We start from the raw sequence: 17,130 nt of genomic DNA on the forward strand, positions 1-17,130 counted from the left end.
ACCTACAGTTTGAACCATCACTTGACTTGGGTTCAGTGTTTGTGATACCATAGAGCACAGGGAGTGTGTACACACATGGCTACCAATGCATTGCTGGAATAAATAATGACTTTGTCCCAGAGTATTCATCTCAAAGCAAGTAAGAGTGATGAAAAAGTGGAAGCCTTGATACAGTTGAAAAGCAAAAGTGGGAGGTAATACAGTGTCTGCATATACTTGGGGAACAATAGTAGAATTCAGAGCCAGACCATGGTGCAGCAAAGCGTTTATCCAATTTCTCTGGAAGATCTGATCCCTACACCTGCCTGTTGACATTTGTATCATGGAAACTTACAAAAGACAGAAAAACTGATATAACGCTTCCCTTGTACCCTGCTTTAGCTTTAAGAATTACCAACATTTGTCAATCTTGTTTCATCTACCTACCTCTTTTTTTTCAAGTATTTTATATTAAATTTCATATATCATGTTTTTTCATTCTTAAGTATTTCAATATCCTGTCCCTCTCAGGACAATTAAACAATAAATACTCAATATTCATCACCAGAAAATCAGCATATTTTTAATACGGATGTGGTACAGAATATTTAATTACAGCAGGGCAGAGGATCTAGTTAAATAAAATTAAAAACCTTTATTTTCCCCAATATAAAATTGCTAAATTAATGTCTCCAAAGAATATAACATGATGAAAGCTTTAAATCACACCATTTTCACCACAGGATTTATGTTTTACCAGTTACATACTCTACCACTTTGGCAAAAGGATGAACTTTTTAGAAGTTTATAAACCTAACATAGCAAAGATTGTGTACATCTCCATATTGCACTTTTCATTTACAAGAATAAAACAGTAAAGTCAAATGTCTTGCATATGCTAGGAACAGCACAAATTTGTCACAATAAAACTTAATGCAGAAGCTGATGTGAGGAGTATTAAAAATGTAAAAATGTAACACATATATGTACAGAATGCTGAGACTGTATTAACAAACTTTATGTACACAACAATATACTGTATTACTTTAAACTTTCTAACAGTTATGTTATAAAGGCCTATTAACATAGGCCTTTGGTTCTAAACTGCTTGACTAGTTTTAAGCTCACATAGTTTCTTAAGCCTTCCTGTTTTTTAGATAAAGTAAATATGTATAAAAGCACTAAACCTCCTTGATCACTAGTACAAAAATTATGATGGTCAGTTCCCTTAGGTCATCAAAAACTAGTCACAAAAATAGTTCTTGTATTCAACCTGAATGTGCCACAGGAAAAAAAATATTTTCAAGATTTTCCAGCTTAGCCCAGAGGCAAAGGGTTACCCCAGCCTCAGTTTCAGTGCTACTGTCCCTGCTATGTTTATTTCAGAACACTTGTTTTCTCTAGGCCATTTATTTTAATACTACTCTGTATGGAAAATAAAATCTAACTTCAGTTTATTAGTATCCACCACACACACTTCTGTTAAGACAGAATGAAAACTTTGAATATTGACAGTGAGATTTAAAAAAAAAAATGTGTCCTCTTATGACTCCTCTAAAAAAATCTGCTATGACATAACACAGTTCTACATTACTTTTCTCTCCTATTCCCCTGATTTCTCCTTGTGCTTGGTTTCCCAGTGTCTTGCACGAGCCCTGTGATTAGCTCTGAAAATCATCCTGAGTTTGCAAATGACAAAGCAAATCCCCACACGCGGTTCATGAGACGAATCACAGAACTGAGGACGAGCTGGTCATTCCGTGAACCATTGTGCCTGTTGGAGTCCCACTGATGGCATTGAAGATATGAAGGGAATTCGGTAAAACGCTTGTCTTCTCCAGAGGGCAAATCTTGAGGCACAGAAACACAACATTACCCAAGTGTAATGCCCTGAGTAACATTTCTCAAAATGATATGTTTCATTAAACACACACGATTTACCATCCAATGGTAATTGTTACTGCAAATGATGGTCTGCTCAGATAGATAGTTTGGCTTTGGGGACTTGCAGAAGGATTGTGTTGGCTTATCTAGTAAGTGCCATTTTTCAGATCAGGATTATAAGGAGAAAGTCCAGAACATGTTTTGTTTCCTTTACAAACCAGTGAGTAGACTAGCCTTCTAGACTTACCAGATTATAAGTTGTCTTCAAGTCTATGCTACACATACTTTATGGGGACATGACCTAGCTTTGTCCCTTAGAAAACTCTTAAAATGAACCTGGAGCATCTATGTTTCTCTACTGGCTCCTTTCTCAGGGTCTTACAGATTTCCATCCTGGGACAGAGACAGTGGCTGCCCCTTTGACCCTGAACAAGTCTCTTTTTGCATTCAGTAATGCCAGAAAGTATTCTAAGGTAGAAATGGAGAACATACACACTCAGAGGCTCCCCTGGAAAAGCCAAAAGCAAGTCTACTCCAGGTTATGACTCTTTTTCCTTAAGGGTGCAAAGGAATTTAATCTTCATAGTTGCTGAGATAACAGAAAGTTCAAGTTTAGAGCACAGCACTGTACCAAATGTCCATATAATCTGGGAGTTTATTTTAATATTTTCAGTCCATAATTCTTTTTCTTTCACCTTTTCTAGTGCCAAATGCTGGCACCCACTGATCACACACACTCTCCATTCTACAGGAATCTGAAGGTCCTATGGAAAAGACCTTTAGTGTTCTCCAAACACTTGCCCTCCATGAGACTCTCATGTTCTGGTTAAGTATTCACACATTAGTATCTTTAGTTATTTCATTTTTTTTCTACTTCTCTAAGTGCCCAGAAGAGGGATGCATTCTTTTGGACATGCATTTGTCATTATGCCAATGTCTGAAGTTGCCCAAACTCAGGAATAACTTTATGAGTCAGATTATCAAATTTCAGAAAAAATAAAATTAAAAAATGACATTACCATCCCATCTGAATGTGTCAGCATGAAAAAGAAAAAAAGTACGCAAATTAAAGCTTAGGCATTTACTTTCCTACAACAGAAATTTCCTAACTAAATCATCACATGATAGTTAATTGACACAAATGGTCCTGGCTTCCATTTTGCAAGACTGAAAGGCAATATTGTAGGGAACAGAAAAACTAGTTCTGTGTTATCAAGGTACTAACACTAATTATTAAGACTGGCACTATGACTTGGAAGGAGTGACTATGGTTGATGGAGAACAGACCTCTCTGAAATTATGTGGAAGCTGCTATCTGACATTTATTGGGTTCCTTGGGTATCTGTCCCCTCTGATAACTACTGAGCTCACATACGTGATTCCACTGAAAGGAATTCTTACAGGTGATAGCAGCAGTATAATCAGACAACATCCCATAATGACAAGGAATACAGAAGTAGCCAAGAAGAATACACTGGGGTACTCAGGTCAGCTGTAAATAATAAAAAATTGAATAACCCTATTTTTGTAAATAGCAAAAGAAATTTAATAAAACAGATAACTCCTTAAACAGGCTGCTAAACCTGTTCTTTCAAAGGAGTGGGTGAATAAAGAAAATTCTGGGAACAGTATGGGTATTTCTTTTTTATGTTTTCTTTTTAAACTAGATTGGAGTGGGAAGGGGCCACTTCTAAGAGTGTTGAAGAGGAGGTGGAAGCTGCTCTCCTCTGATCAGATTGGATAAACATAGCCAGGCATTTGTTAGTTGTTTTCCAGGTAACCTGTGGTTAGATGGTAGCAGCAGTATAGTGGGCTATATTATTCTCAAAATTCTGGAAGGATGTCAGAAGGTATAGGCTATTATAGAGTATACCTAAGACCCCAACATGCTCCCTAAAAATGGGTAGAACTCCACTGTGGCACTTACCTGCTCATGCATGATTTCAGAAAGCTCTTTTGCCATTTCCCTGTAGTTGGCCTTCATTTCTTCCTGGTACTCTAACTGGTCTTCTTTAATGAGACGTTCATTTACTGCTAAGGCTTGACCACAAGCTTCCACAAATTGCCTGAAATGGTATGGGGGAGGGAAATAAAGGCATGTTGAGAACAAAGAATGAGTCCAAGTGTATCTTCCTTGAGTGAGCACAGAAATTGTTAATACTTGAAGAGAAAAAGACACTTCCCATGTACTTTACCTGAAAACTTCTTTAAGCAACTTCACTTTATTGTCAGGATATCTTTTTGTGTTTGTGTCATCCAAGAAAGCTCGGGCATATGCTAGTGGACCAGCATTGACCTAGAAAAAACACAAAGATTTAAAATTATGTTATTAAGAAAATGATCTTAGCAGTGATTTAGTTTCAGTTGGCAGGTGCTAAAAATGATGTTTGAGTTAGTCACGAACCCTGTCCTCCAGGAACTTACAACCCTAAAGAGGAAACCATGATGAAAGCTTCTACTGTTACATGTCATTTGATTTTACTATTTCAGCCATCCTCAGGGCACTTCTGATGATGGGTTATTTTATGTAGGAAGAACCAAAGCTTGGAAAATGTAAGGACTATTCAAAGTCAAACATCCAATAAGTGAAACACCTTAGATCAAAGCCCAAGTCTTCCAATTGATATTTGTGCCACATTATATTCAACCTGGTGAGTTCAGGGAAAAACTGAAAATAATATAGTATGTATGCCAATTTTTAAAAAACCAACTGTTCATCTCATTGAATTATGTAGACAGCCATGGCAAACTGATCTGTTATCTTCGGATGAAGTAACCATCTGAGGTGTGCGGGAAGGCCAAAGAGCCACAGGGTATGTGAATCAGAACCTTGAATGTCTCAATTAACCAAGAAAAGTTATCTGAAGTTGGTTGGGTAAGTCAGGTAATGTGTGAATAGAGATAAAGAGAAAGTTAGACACACTGAATGGGATGGAGAAAATTCCAGACATCTGAGACAGCCTGGGAAAGGACTTTACCCCATGATCACTGCATATTTTTCCTGGAAGGTCTGGTGGGCTTGGAAGGTAAGTAAGTAGGGAGAGCCATCTGTCTTTTTTTGTTGCTGTTTACTGCTGTGGGCTGTGTTTCTGATCCATGGTGTGCACGACTTACACAGCAATGGCAGGAAATCTGAGGTATGGGAATTCATACCGGAGGAGGGCCCTTGAGACAGGAACTACTAGCTAACTTATTATGATGATTGAATGTGCTAACCTTCCAAACTGGATGTGTGTGTGTGAAACTATGTTAAAAACTATGTTAAGCCCTGGCTGGTGCAGCTCAGTGAATTGAGTGCGGGCTGCGAACCAAAGGGTGGCCAGTTAGATTCTCAGTCAGAGCACATGCGGGCCAGGTCCCGAGTTGGGTGAGTGTAAGAGGCAACCATCATTGATGTTTCTCTCCCTCTCTTTCTCCCTTCCTTCCCCTCTCTCTAAATAAATAAATAAAATCTTTAAAAACAATAATACCAATGTTTAAAAAACAAACAAACAACAAAAAAAACTATGTTAAAAGATGAGCCAAATGACCAATTCTCCTAAATGATACATATGCAGTTGGCTCTGTATCTGAAAGTTCTGCATCTGCAGATTTAACTAACCATGGGCCAAAAATATTTTTTTAAAAAAGTTACATTGTTGCTGACATGTACTATGTAGTTAGACCTAAGATGGGTATTTCTGTTCTGAACATGTGCAGACTTTTTTCTTGCTATTTTATCCTAAATAATACATATAACACCTACTTATACAGTATTAGGCATTATAAGCAGTCTACAGATGATTTAAAGTATGCTGGAGGATGTATGTAGGTTATATGCAAATACTATGTCATTTTATGAAAGGGGCTTGAGTGTCCATGGATTTTGGTATCCCCAGGGGTTCCTGGAGCCAATTCTGCACAGATACCAAGGGATAACTATATTCAATTTTAAGAATATCAAAGGGGAAAGTTGATGAAACTTCATAAATTCTAATATAACAAGATATTGGAGCACAGTCCCATGAAGCCACCCTGATAGTTCTGTCCTATACAATAGCAACCCCAGTGAGGCTCTTGGTGAAAGAACTACAGAAATCACAAATAAAGTGATAAAGCTAATTTCCTCTGGCTGTAACTTTGTGTTGACCTTGGTGGGTACAGACATATAAAATTAATCTAACTTCATTATGCAATTCTTTGCTTTTTAAGGTACTGCATATTTGTAAAAGTCTAAGGTCACAGTCCAATGGCAGGGCACATTTTGCCCTTTAGAAAGCTCAACCTGCCCAGCCCCACATTTTACTGCCACCCACACCCTTCTGCAGGCCTTTTGATAGAGGCTGGATGTTCCTGGGTCATGTTACTGAGTGGTTTTGTTTTTAGTTGAAGAAAATTGTGGCCCCTGGACTGACCTTGCTGAAATAATTATCACATTCACTTGATAACTCATTTAGATACCTAAGTCTCTGGGCCATAAGAAAAGAGGCTGAAAACATCTATAAATACTTTTTCTGGTGAATGACATTTAGAAAAAGGTTATGCAGCAACTCAGCAACATTTAGAAAAAGGTTATGCAGCAACTCAGCATGAATCTGATAAAAAGTTGACAAAAACTGATTTCAGAAAATGAACCAAGGAAACCCTAAAATCTATGTATTACAATCTACATGTAACTTTCATAAACATCCTTCTTGAAAGAGAAAAAAAGTGGAGATACATATAAACACACACAAACATGTGCTAGAATTACTTATAAACATTTAAAAATACAAATAAAGTAAGGCATTCTGGTCACTGGAAGGAGGTGATTTAACATTTACCAATTTCTTAGGAAACCACACAAGAAACCTTTTAAAAATGTATTTTTGAAGTGTAATGTACAAACAGAAAAGTGCACATAATGTACATGCATAGCTGAACTTTCATAAACAGAACATATTTATACAATCATTACCTAGATCAATGGTGACCCTTTCCATAAATGGTACACATCACTTGGATGGCTATATGCAAAAAAATGTGGCTATCTACTACCACATGCAAAAATCAATTCTAGATGGGACTGCAATCTACATAGGAATGTTAAACAAAGAAGGAAAACATACATATGTCTCAAAGATATTCTCTTAAGAACAGACTTTTTTAAAGTGGACTAGAAAAATGTTACCAGCAAAGAAAAAAATTCATCTATTGAGCTATATTAAAAATAAAGAATTATGTTAATCAAAATATACCCTTAAGAGAGTAAAACTTAACGTTCTTTTTCAGATAACAATTTTTTGAGAAACCATAAAACAACAGTTTTATAAAAGAACCTTTTATAAAAGATTCTTTTATATAAAAGAACCACACTTCTTTACATTTAGAAGGGTCTTAATGCACCCAGCTAGGCACCCCAAATCCCCCAAATTACCAACAAAAAAAAAGTCAGGTTAGCATGGAGAGCTGTCTCCTGCCTCTGGCAAACAGTTTAGTGAGAATGACATTTTTGCAGGTGGTGGGGAAGAAGGAGTCCCTAAGGCTACTGCCACTCTGGTATCAGGAGAAACTGCATAGACACTGGGGGTAGGTAAGGGGATCACTGTTAAAGCAAGAGATCTACACCAGATCTTGCTGGTGTGAATGGCCTGAATTTTTCCAACAACTTAAATCAGGAGTCTTTCCCTTCATTGTGCTGTGGTTTGCTTTGATTGGTGCTTGGCTTACCTGAACACTCACGCTGCCCTGGAGTTTCAGCTGTAGTTTGATCATGTCCACTTCAGCTGAGGAGCACAGCTGCCGAAGCTCAGCCACCTTCTTACTCATCTCATCAATGGCCACTTCAATGGGGTTCAGGTCTGTGTGGTGTTGGTACATGACAGGGATCCGCTTCTTCACATAAGGGAAGCAGTGTATTGCTATGGAGGAATGGGTCCCAGAATTATTCCACAGTCTGCATGATCTTTACTCTTATTGAGGTAAAAGTAATTATTATTAACATTTTACAGATAAGGAACCAAAGACATGGGCCAGTATTTCATGGATGCATAATACTGTCTTTTTTTTTAATTTTTATTTTAATTGTTGTTCAAATAGTTTTATGTCTTTTACTTCCATCCCAGCCCAACCCCCCAGCCCTCCCCACTTCCCTCCCATTTCTACTCCCCCCTACTTTTTGTCCATGTGTCCTTTATACTTGTTCCTGCAAACCTTTCCCCTGAAATTCCCTCCCCTCTCCCCTGTGGTCACTGTCAGCCTGTTCTCTATTTCAGTGTCTTTGGTTATATTTTGCTTGTTTCTTTGTTTTGTTGTTTAGGTTCCGGTTAAAGGTGAGATCATATGGTATCATCTTTTTTAATCATTGTGTATGTTTAATAACAGTTTCCTTGTTAACATTTAATGTGAGAAGTGTATCTTTGAAGACATCACTTTATGGTTCCCTCCTAAATTTTCTCATCCATGACTGCTTTGCCTTCCTTTGAGCCTTTGAGATTTGAATGAGCTAGTAGATACAAGATGGCTTTGTAAATGCAAAACAAGTCTAAATAGTTTTAAGGTATCATGTACATATTAAGCCCAGAAAAAATATGAAAAAATCAATTTTATCCACAGAATAACTTTGAATTACATGCTAATGTCTGCACAAATCAGAAAAATTAATGAAAAGAAGTGAGAGTATAATTCCAAGCAAAGTATTCTGTGAACCAGAAATGCCCCACTGTTGAAATCACAATAGAGATATTTTGAAACAAATAATGTAATGAAAAATATTCACTTTTTCTTATAAATTTTTAATTATATTTTATTGATTATGGTATTACAGTTGTCCCAGTTCTTCCCTCTTTGTTCCTCTGTCCACCCAGTAATCCGACCACCTCAGGCAATTCCCACACCATTGTTTATGTCCATGGGTCATGCATGTAAGTTCTTTGGCTACTCCACTTCCTATACTGTACATTCCCATGGCTATTCTGTAACTACTTATTTGTATATCTTATTCCCTCACCTCTTTACCCATTGTCCCTATGCACACCTCCCATCTAGCAACCATCAAAACGTTTCCCATATTCATGATTCTGTCTCTGATCTGGTTTCTTTAATTTGCTTTTTAAGATTCAATTGTTGATAGATTTGTATTTATTGCCATTTTATTGTTCCTACTTTTGATCTTCTTCTTTTTCTTAGATAAGGCCCTTTAACATTTCATGTAATAATGATTTGGTGATGATGAATTCCTTTAGTTTTTCCTTGTCTTTGAAGCTCTTTATCTGCCTTTCAATTCTAAATGGTAGCTTTGCTGGGTATAGCAATCTTGGCTATAGGTCTCTGCTTTTCATCACTTTGAATATTTCTTGGCAATCCCTTCTACCCCTCAAAGTTTCTTTTGAGAAATCAGCCGACAGTCTTATGGGAACTCCCCTGTAGGTAACTAACTTCTTTTCTCTCATTGCTTTTCAGATTCTCTCTTTAGCTTTAATCTTTGGCATTTTAATTATGATGTATCTCGGTGTGGGCCTCTTTGCATCCATCTTGTTTGGGACTCTCTCTACTTCCTGGACTTGCATGTCTATTTCCTTCACCAAATTAGGAAAGTTTTCTTTCATTATTTTTTCAAATAGAGTTCCAATTTCTTGCTTTTTCTCTTCTCCTTATGACACCGCTATGATGTGAATATTGGACCTCTTGAAGTTGTCCTAGAATCTCCTTAAACTATCAATGTTTTGGAGGGAGTGGGGGTTGGATTCCTTTTTCTTCTTGTTGTTCTGATTGGTTGTTTTTTGCTTCCTTATGTTCTGAATCATTGATTTGATTCTTGGCTTCAATCACTGTACTGTTGTTTCCTCATAAATTGTCCTTTATTTCAATTAGTATATTCTTTGTTTCTGACTGAATCTTTTTAATGGTGTTAAGGTACTCACTAATAAGTTCCTTCAGTGTCCTTATAAACAGTGTGCTAAACTCTGCATCTGAGAGATTTCTTATCTCCATTTTGTTTAGCTCTTTTTATGGAGTTTTAATCTGTTCTTTTATTTGGGCCCTGTTTCTGTGTGTTCTTGTTCTGGCAGCCTCCCTGTGTTTGTTTCTATGTATTAGGTAGAACTGCTATGACTTCCTGTCTTGGTAGTGTGGCATAATGTAGTAGGTGTCCTGTAGGGTTCAGTGGCACAGCCTTGACTATTACCCAAGCTGGGTACTCAAGGTGCGCCCTTTGTGTTGGCTGAGTGTACTTTGTAGTTGAGCATTGGCTGCTGTTGGCAGGTCAATGGGAGGGATTTACCATGGCCAGTCAGCTGCAAGGATTGTCTGTGACCACTTATCACCAACCTCTGCCCTCCATGGAGGATTAGCTATACAAGGGCGGGGTGGTGGTGCTCTGACATGGTCTGTAGCTGTCAACTGGGTGCACAGGCCCTGGGGTTTCCTGGGTGGTGCAGGCCAAGGTTGACCACCATTTGTATTCTGCCTGAGCTATAAAGCAATCTAAGATAGCTGCTACTTGTGCTGGGCTTGAAGATTCCCAAAGCCAAGCTGTGAATCTAGGCTGGCTGCTGCTAGTGCTGTGCCTGGGGCCACTTAGCAAGAGGTACAGGGGCTGGGAGTTCACCGAGGCTGGCTCTTGCTTGTTTGAAAGGATTTAGGAAGTTGTGAAGCATGAGCCAAGACCAGCCATTCATATGGAAAATCCACTGTTGTTATAACAGCCATAAGTTGGGTGGGATGGAAACACAGGGGATCTCCAGGGTAGGGCAAATAGTGTTAGCCAGGTTGATGGAGTCTCAGATATAGCACCAACCTGCTGGCTCTATGAGAGAAGGGTTCAGAAAAGAAACAATGGCCTCTGCCCACCTTTCTGTCTGGGAGAAAGTTGTCCACCAGTTTGCACCTTGATGTCAGACATTTCAGTTTCTCCCTGTATGCCACTGGTGCCTTCCAAGCTGCTACTCCAGTGCTGGAGCTCTGAGGGAGTGAATCTGAGGAAGTTCATGTGTGAGTCCTTTAAAGGGATCTGCTTTGTACTCCAGTAGGTTTTTCCACTGACTCAACCCTGCTGGGTTTTGTAGCTAGGAGTTATGGGGACATATCTTCCTGACAATGGAACCCTGGGCTGGGGGACCTGGTGTAGGAATATCTCACTCCTGAGATATTCCTCCTGAATTTGACCCAACACATGTAGATGTGGGACCAGCCCATTCTGCACCTCTGCCCCTCCTACCAGTCTGGATGGACATGGTTTCTTTGAATTCCATAGTTGTCAGACTTCCATTCAACTTGATTTATGATGGTTCTGAGTGATGACTGTTCTATAATTTACTTGTAATTTTTATGTAGTTGTGTAAGAGGCAAGCCATGTTTACCTATGCCGCCATCTTGGCCACAAGTCTCTTATATGTTTTTTACCCCTCCCCCAAAATCAGTATTATTTTATCATAATAAGACACCTTAACATATCAACACCAAAGAGTTAAGTTTAAAAATGAACAGAGAAACAGTTGGTTCTAATTTGGGTCTGTTTCACATTTCTACTTTGTTGCTTTATAGAGTATATAAATACCTGTATTATTTTTATTTAATATCTATTTACTAATTGACTTTTAGGTATATGCTTAAAAGCTATTCTTTAACAAGCAAAAATAAGATGAGAGTGTGAGTTTGAATTTGTTACTACTTAGTAAGTGGCTGGGGTGGGGTGTTACTCAGAAAAGACTTATCACAAGATGAGAAAACAGGCCAGACCCATAGAACAGAGTTCCAACTGGCCACCCAAAGTCTGGACAAAGCTGGAGGAATGTTCAACCTGATGCAGTGTCGTTTGTCATACACTCACTGGCCTGTCTTAGTCTCTAAAAATTTTATCAATGTAAAGTCAGGCTCTGTGTCTCATGTTTCTTTTGTATTCCTTGTGGAATTTTTAAGTGACAACACTGGGATTGATGAATCTTAGTCTCCCTTGAAAATGTAGTAAGACCTGGGCACTGCTGCTTACTAGCCAAGGAAATGGGGAAAGGACCTACAGACCAGAAGGGTACCTGGATGGGAAAGACTGACATGCTTTATGGAGAAAGTACGGGCAGCTTATGGAGACAGCTTATGGAGAAGTATGACAGCTTTTCCATTTATAATAAAAAAGCACCTGTGGAAATGTTCCATGAGGTTGACAGCCAAGTTAAAACACATACAATTAGTTTTATCATAGTATTGAGTGCTATGGTGCAGTCCCACTTCTATTTTGGAGAGAAAAACCAACTCCAAGATGTTTATGAGATGTCCATGGATTATACTGATTTCACTTGGCAAAGAAGTCCTGAGTTATTGCTTCTTGTGATGATAACTGGTGATTTAAAGAGGCAGGGGGGACAGAAGTAGGTTTACAGTTGCAAATATGTGAAATACAGAGTTTATTCTTATACAGCTCCTTCTCCCTCTACATATTTTCCCAACCTACTCCCTCTTTCAAGTCTGAACTCAAATGTCACCTCTTCAATGAGGTCTACCCTAGTCACCCTACTTAGACTACAACCCTCACATTTAACTCCACATTTCCAATCTCCTCTTGCTTTTGTTTAGAATATATATTATCTTCCAACATAGGTATATTTATGCATTATATTTACTGTTTATCATTTATCTCCTCCTTCTAGTATTGAAGGTGCACAAACCAGAGAGTTTTGTTTTGTTAGTATGTTAAGTTGGAACACTGCCTGTGCTCCAGAAATTTTGCTGAATTAATAAATATATTACTGCCCAAATGGCTAAATGAAGAAGCAAAGTGGCTTGGAAGGTGAAAAATTAGGTGATAGACTCAGTGAGCTATCTTATCACCTTATTCATAAATGGCCTGCACTAGTGATCTGCAGCTCTTTAAGGAGGTTGGGGAAGGGATGCCTGAGGAGTGATTATATGGTCTGATTAGACTGAATACAAAGTGAAGGGAAGAGAGTATTTCCAAACTGAGTGGGAGTCTGGGCATGATTTGGAAGACTTTGGGAAAGTGACTAGGAAGAAACTCCAGGCCAGAGGTTCTACATGAAAGAAGAAATGGAGGAAATCATGTTGGGAGGTAGGGTCAGAACTGTCTTGTACACCAAAGTGGTCAGGAGGGTAATTATTAGGTTTTTAAATGATTACAAATTGAAACTGACGGAACTATCCAGAATAGTGAGCACTTGCTAGATTCAGAGGGCTCAGGCTCCCCCACATCTTGGATAGCCAAAGGTCAGGTTTGAAGCAATTCAATGAAAGAAGAACCTGAGATATTAATAACATGAGGAAACTCTCAAGTTCAAAGTTTGTAGAATATCCTGGTCTGTGTATCTTTAACCATAAACGTTGATAATAGTTTTTCGTAGCATTTTTATAACTCCCTCTCTAAATCTTTACACTGCCCAGTAACTTATCCTTTCGATATACACCCTTGTTTTTGTGTTGTACTATAATCTCCTTTTGATTATCATCAACCTCAGGGGCAAGGTGCTCTATGGTAGGTGAGATTTAGCAAAATGATGTATATTCTTTCCCCTCCTGGGTATGATTCACAAAGTTCTTTAATAGGAGATGGAACATAAAACTCTTTTAGATATAAGGAAATTAAGGCACAGTGAGGTTAAGTGACCTGTCTAAGATCACAAAGTGAGTGTGACCCAGGTCTGCAAGACCCAGGCCCAAGCTTTGCACTGCCCACACTTTCTCAGCCTCCCAGCTGTGTAAGGTGGTTATTTTCCAAGCCAACAACACATGTCTATTTTACCTCTCCTGGAGTGGAGTTACTCTTGGTCCTCTATGTTCTTGCAAGTACAGAGCTTTGCTCATGTTGTTTATCTAATCTAAAATATTTCTGTGAGAACATGGTAAACAGTAACCCTGAAGGAAACATGCCTAGGGAAAATACCCTATGGCGGCAATAACAGTTCATGAATCAGTATGGTACCTGAGTAAAATAATCGTAATAAAAAATCCTGGCCCTGACTCATCAGTGAGTGGAGTTTATTTAAAGCAGCAGTTTTCCAACTTGAGTGGCATCAGAATCACTTGAAGGGTGTGTGAACAACTCACTGCCCCTCCTACCCCTAGACTCTGATTCATAGGTCTGGGTTGGGCTGGAGAATTTGCATTTCTAACAAGTTTCCAGATGCTGATGCTGCAGATCCAGGAACAACCTTGGATAAGCACTGACTTAAGGTCATTACTACTATAGTGATGAACACTGTAAGATGACAGTTCTCATTAAATGAACCCATTTGGAAATGTAGCTATCTTGTCTCATTAAAGAAGAATGTGTTACTGTGTCCATTAGAAAAACAATTCATGACATATAGGGGAGAGACAATACTGTTTGTGCTTTACATGTTATTTTATTATTTTAAGAGCAGGAGTAGGAACCATTTCTTTAAGAATTTAAGTTTTTGCCCTGGCCAGGTGGCTCAACTAGTTGGAGCATCATCCAATACACCACAAGGTTGCAGGTTTGATTCCCAGTCAGGGCACATACCTAGGTAGTAGATTTGATCTCAGGTCGGGGTGTGTATGGGAAGCAACTGATTGATGTTTTTCTCTCACAGCAATGTTTCTCTCTCTCTTCCTCTCTCTCTAAAGTCAATGAACATACCTTCAGGTGAGGATTAAAAAAAAGAATGTAGGTTTTTTTAAATACAATTTTTACCTTTTATCCCAGTTCCCTCATGAAAGGGTAAAAATTCTCTGTAATATGCTGTTCTGAGCTATTTTATAATGAGCCATACTTTCTTTGTTAACAGCTTTATTGAGATATAAATTATATCCCACAAAATTCACCCCTTTGAAGTATACAATTGTGAGAGCAGAGCCACACCTGAAATGCTATACCATAGCAGTGCTCTTTTATTTATCATTATAATGTGTCATGTGATCACCCCAATGGAACACCGACAACACTGACTCCTAGACTAGTACTGGTTACCACCTGGTTTAATCGAACTATCGCCACTCTTAGAAAAATGTGTCTAGGTTGTGCATATAGACACACCAGGCCTTCTGAATAGGCTTCTCCACTGATTTTTTTTAAGTCAAAGTGTTTTATTTTAGGTTACCCTTGCCATGTTGCTGACATCCCAAAGAAGGTAAAAATCACTCCTAATGTGGTTGTGCACTTATCAGGAACTGGAAAATAGTATAAAACATATTTTTGACAATGGTTGATTGATGGCTAAACAGTACCAAAAAATAATTAAAACCTTATAACAGCTGTATACGTGGCCTCTGAATGCAGTGAGCTTCCTGGTACTGGATGTATTCAAGCTGAGATTGACCAACCGCTCTCAGAGACCAGGTAGAAGGGATCCAGTATCATGTTCTATTTATTCACTCAGCTTAACATCTCTGAGCATGTTCATGATGGAACCTGAGATCATAAAGGGTCTCTTTCTGTGAGGAAGATACAGTGCTGTGTACCGGGGTTCTTGACCTGATGGCCATGGGTTTAAGAGGGGTCCATGTGGGTTTCAGAAGGAGTCTGTAAATCACCTGAAATTGTGTGCAGAAGCATTATGAGGAGGTAAATGCCGCTGTTTTCATCAGATTTTAAGAACAGTACGTGACCTGACATTGAATATGAACTTCTGGTCTGGTAGAAGAAATGCAAACATAGAACTAGAAAAATGTCATGACTATTCCAAAGCAAGCATTTGATAAATGTTAAACTGAAATGGATTTGTGAGGAAAGTTAACTAAACCTGTAGGAAACTTCCAATTCTAGAAGCTTCTGGATCCCTTCTAGAAAGCTCTATGGTGTCCAGGCTGCCATCTAGATGTGATTCTTAAAGGGAGGAGCCAGGGAAACCATACCTGTCAATATCGTGCGCCGTTTGCACTGCTCCTCGACCCCACCTTGCCTCTTCCCAGTCTGAGTGAAAGGCATCTCAAACATGAAGCGGCGAATGTTGTGAGATCTTTCAAACTCCGTTTTCCTTTCTTGCAATTCTTTTTCATCAAAGAATGGGATAACGTGAGTCACCTGGATATATGCATACTTGGAATCCAGGTCCTTAGGGTTGATCTTTAAATAAATAAATAAATAAATAAATAAGATAGAAGATTGGTGCTAGCTGAAGTACTCCTTCAACATATGCCTAAACTGTGTTTTTCTACTTTTTATTAGCAAAAGTTTTGGACAAATTCAGATAAGTTGAAAAAAAGTACAAAGAACATACCTACCACGTAAAACAATTGCTAATATTTTGCTATATTTGTTTCAAATACATACACACACGAAGTATTTTTAGCTGAACAATTTCAAAGTAAGCAGTATATATCATGACACTTCAGCCAACATCTCCTAAATATGAGGACATTCTTTTCCATAACCAAAATACATTATCATACCTATGAAAATTAACACTGTTTCCCTAATATACCCCAATACCCAGTCTGTATTAAAATTTCTCAAATGTCCCCAGAATGTTATTTATAGCTCTTTGTGTTTGAACCAAAAACTATCAATGATCACATTTTATATTTACTTGTAGTATTCTTAGTCTTGTTTAATCTAGAATTTTAATTCCCCGCTATGTTTTCATAACATTGAAATGTTTATTTCAGTAAAAATGTTCAAAACCAAGGTTCCCAAATTATAATTAATCTATAGGCAGATTAGATGTAAACAGATGTAGATGAATTAATTAAATACAGGTACAACCTAATAATCTAAAACTAATCTAACCATAAATTTAGTTCCTGATTAACTCAGCATATTATGCTTTTAAAAGAACATTTCTGGAATTACTGGTGCTTTAACTTCTGGGACATACTAGAAAATTAAACATAGGCATTTTTCATACAAAACCCAAAGCTAATTTATTAGGGAGATAAATCAATCTTGCACATATGAATTATATTCAAGCTTCTAGAACAATAAAAGGGGACATGAAAGAAATTCAGACAGCTTGGAGAGTAGATTGGCATCAGTGCAGGCAAACAAACATAGCCAAGACAGTTTTACTGGTCTCAAGTTACCATGCACCATTGTTCTCTTAGAGACATTTGTTAAGAAAAATGGAAACAGATGTGAAAATGCCTTAACTTTTTGAAGTTAAGAAAATACATATTCATGAGTTATTTCTATTTTAGAAAGGGCCATCTGGCCAATCACTGTAATTGTATTCAAACCTATTAAACTTAACTTTCTTTAGCAGAAACAATTTAAAGCAGTGGAAATGAACATTCTTCTCTATTATATTAGTGGTATTTCCCTAGTCTTCATTTTCAAAGTTGTACATGTGTCTCAGTAGAAGGGAGGGAGAACTGGTAATTTGGGGAAGAGAAGGTCTAGGAAGT

At 38.0% G+C, this 17,130-nt stretch overlaps 1 protein-coding gene across 23 annotated transcripts in view; it reads right to left on the reverse strand.

Annotated features, from left to right (window-relative positions):
• Nucleotides 1-540: 540 nt before the first annotated feature.
• DOCK9 (dedicator of cytokinesis 9) overlaps nt 541-17,130 on the reverse strand; it is a 337,662-nt gene continuing 321,072 nt past the window's right edge. For 22 of the 23 annotated variants that reach the window (XM_045821862.1, XM_045821859.1, XM_045821855.1 and 19 more), the window contains 5 exons: nt 15,643-15,853; nt 7,552-7,742; nt 4,059-4,159; nt 3,791-3,929; nt 541-1,829 (listed from right to left, as the gene is read on the reverse strand). In XM_045821862.1, the coding sequence (XP_045677818.1) occupies nt 1,710-1,829; nt 3,791-3,929; nt 4,059-4,159; nt 7,552-7,742; nt 15,643-15,853 (762 nt within the window). In that variant the 3' untranslated portion in view covers nt 541-1,709. Of the gene's footprint in view, nt 1,830-2,882; nt 2,891-3,790; nt 3,930-4,058; nt 4,160-7,551; nt 7,743-15,642; nt 15,854-17,130 lie in introns of all 23 variants that reach the window. The other variant, XM_045821854.1, reaches the window with a different exon arrangement.

The sequence above is a fragment of the Phyllostomus hastatus genome, unplaced genomic scaffold (assembly GCF_019186645.2).
Source record: "Phyllostomus hastatus isolate PE091 unplaced genomic scaffold, TTU_PhHast_1.1 phas_scaffold_46, whole genome shotgun sequence".
NCBI lineage: Eukaryota > Metazoa > Chordata > Mammalia > Chiroptera > Phyllostomidae > Phyllostomus > Phyllostomus hastatus.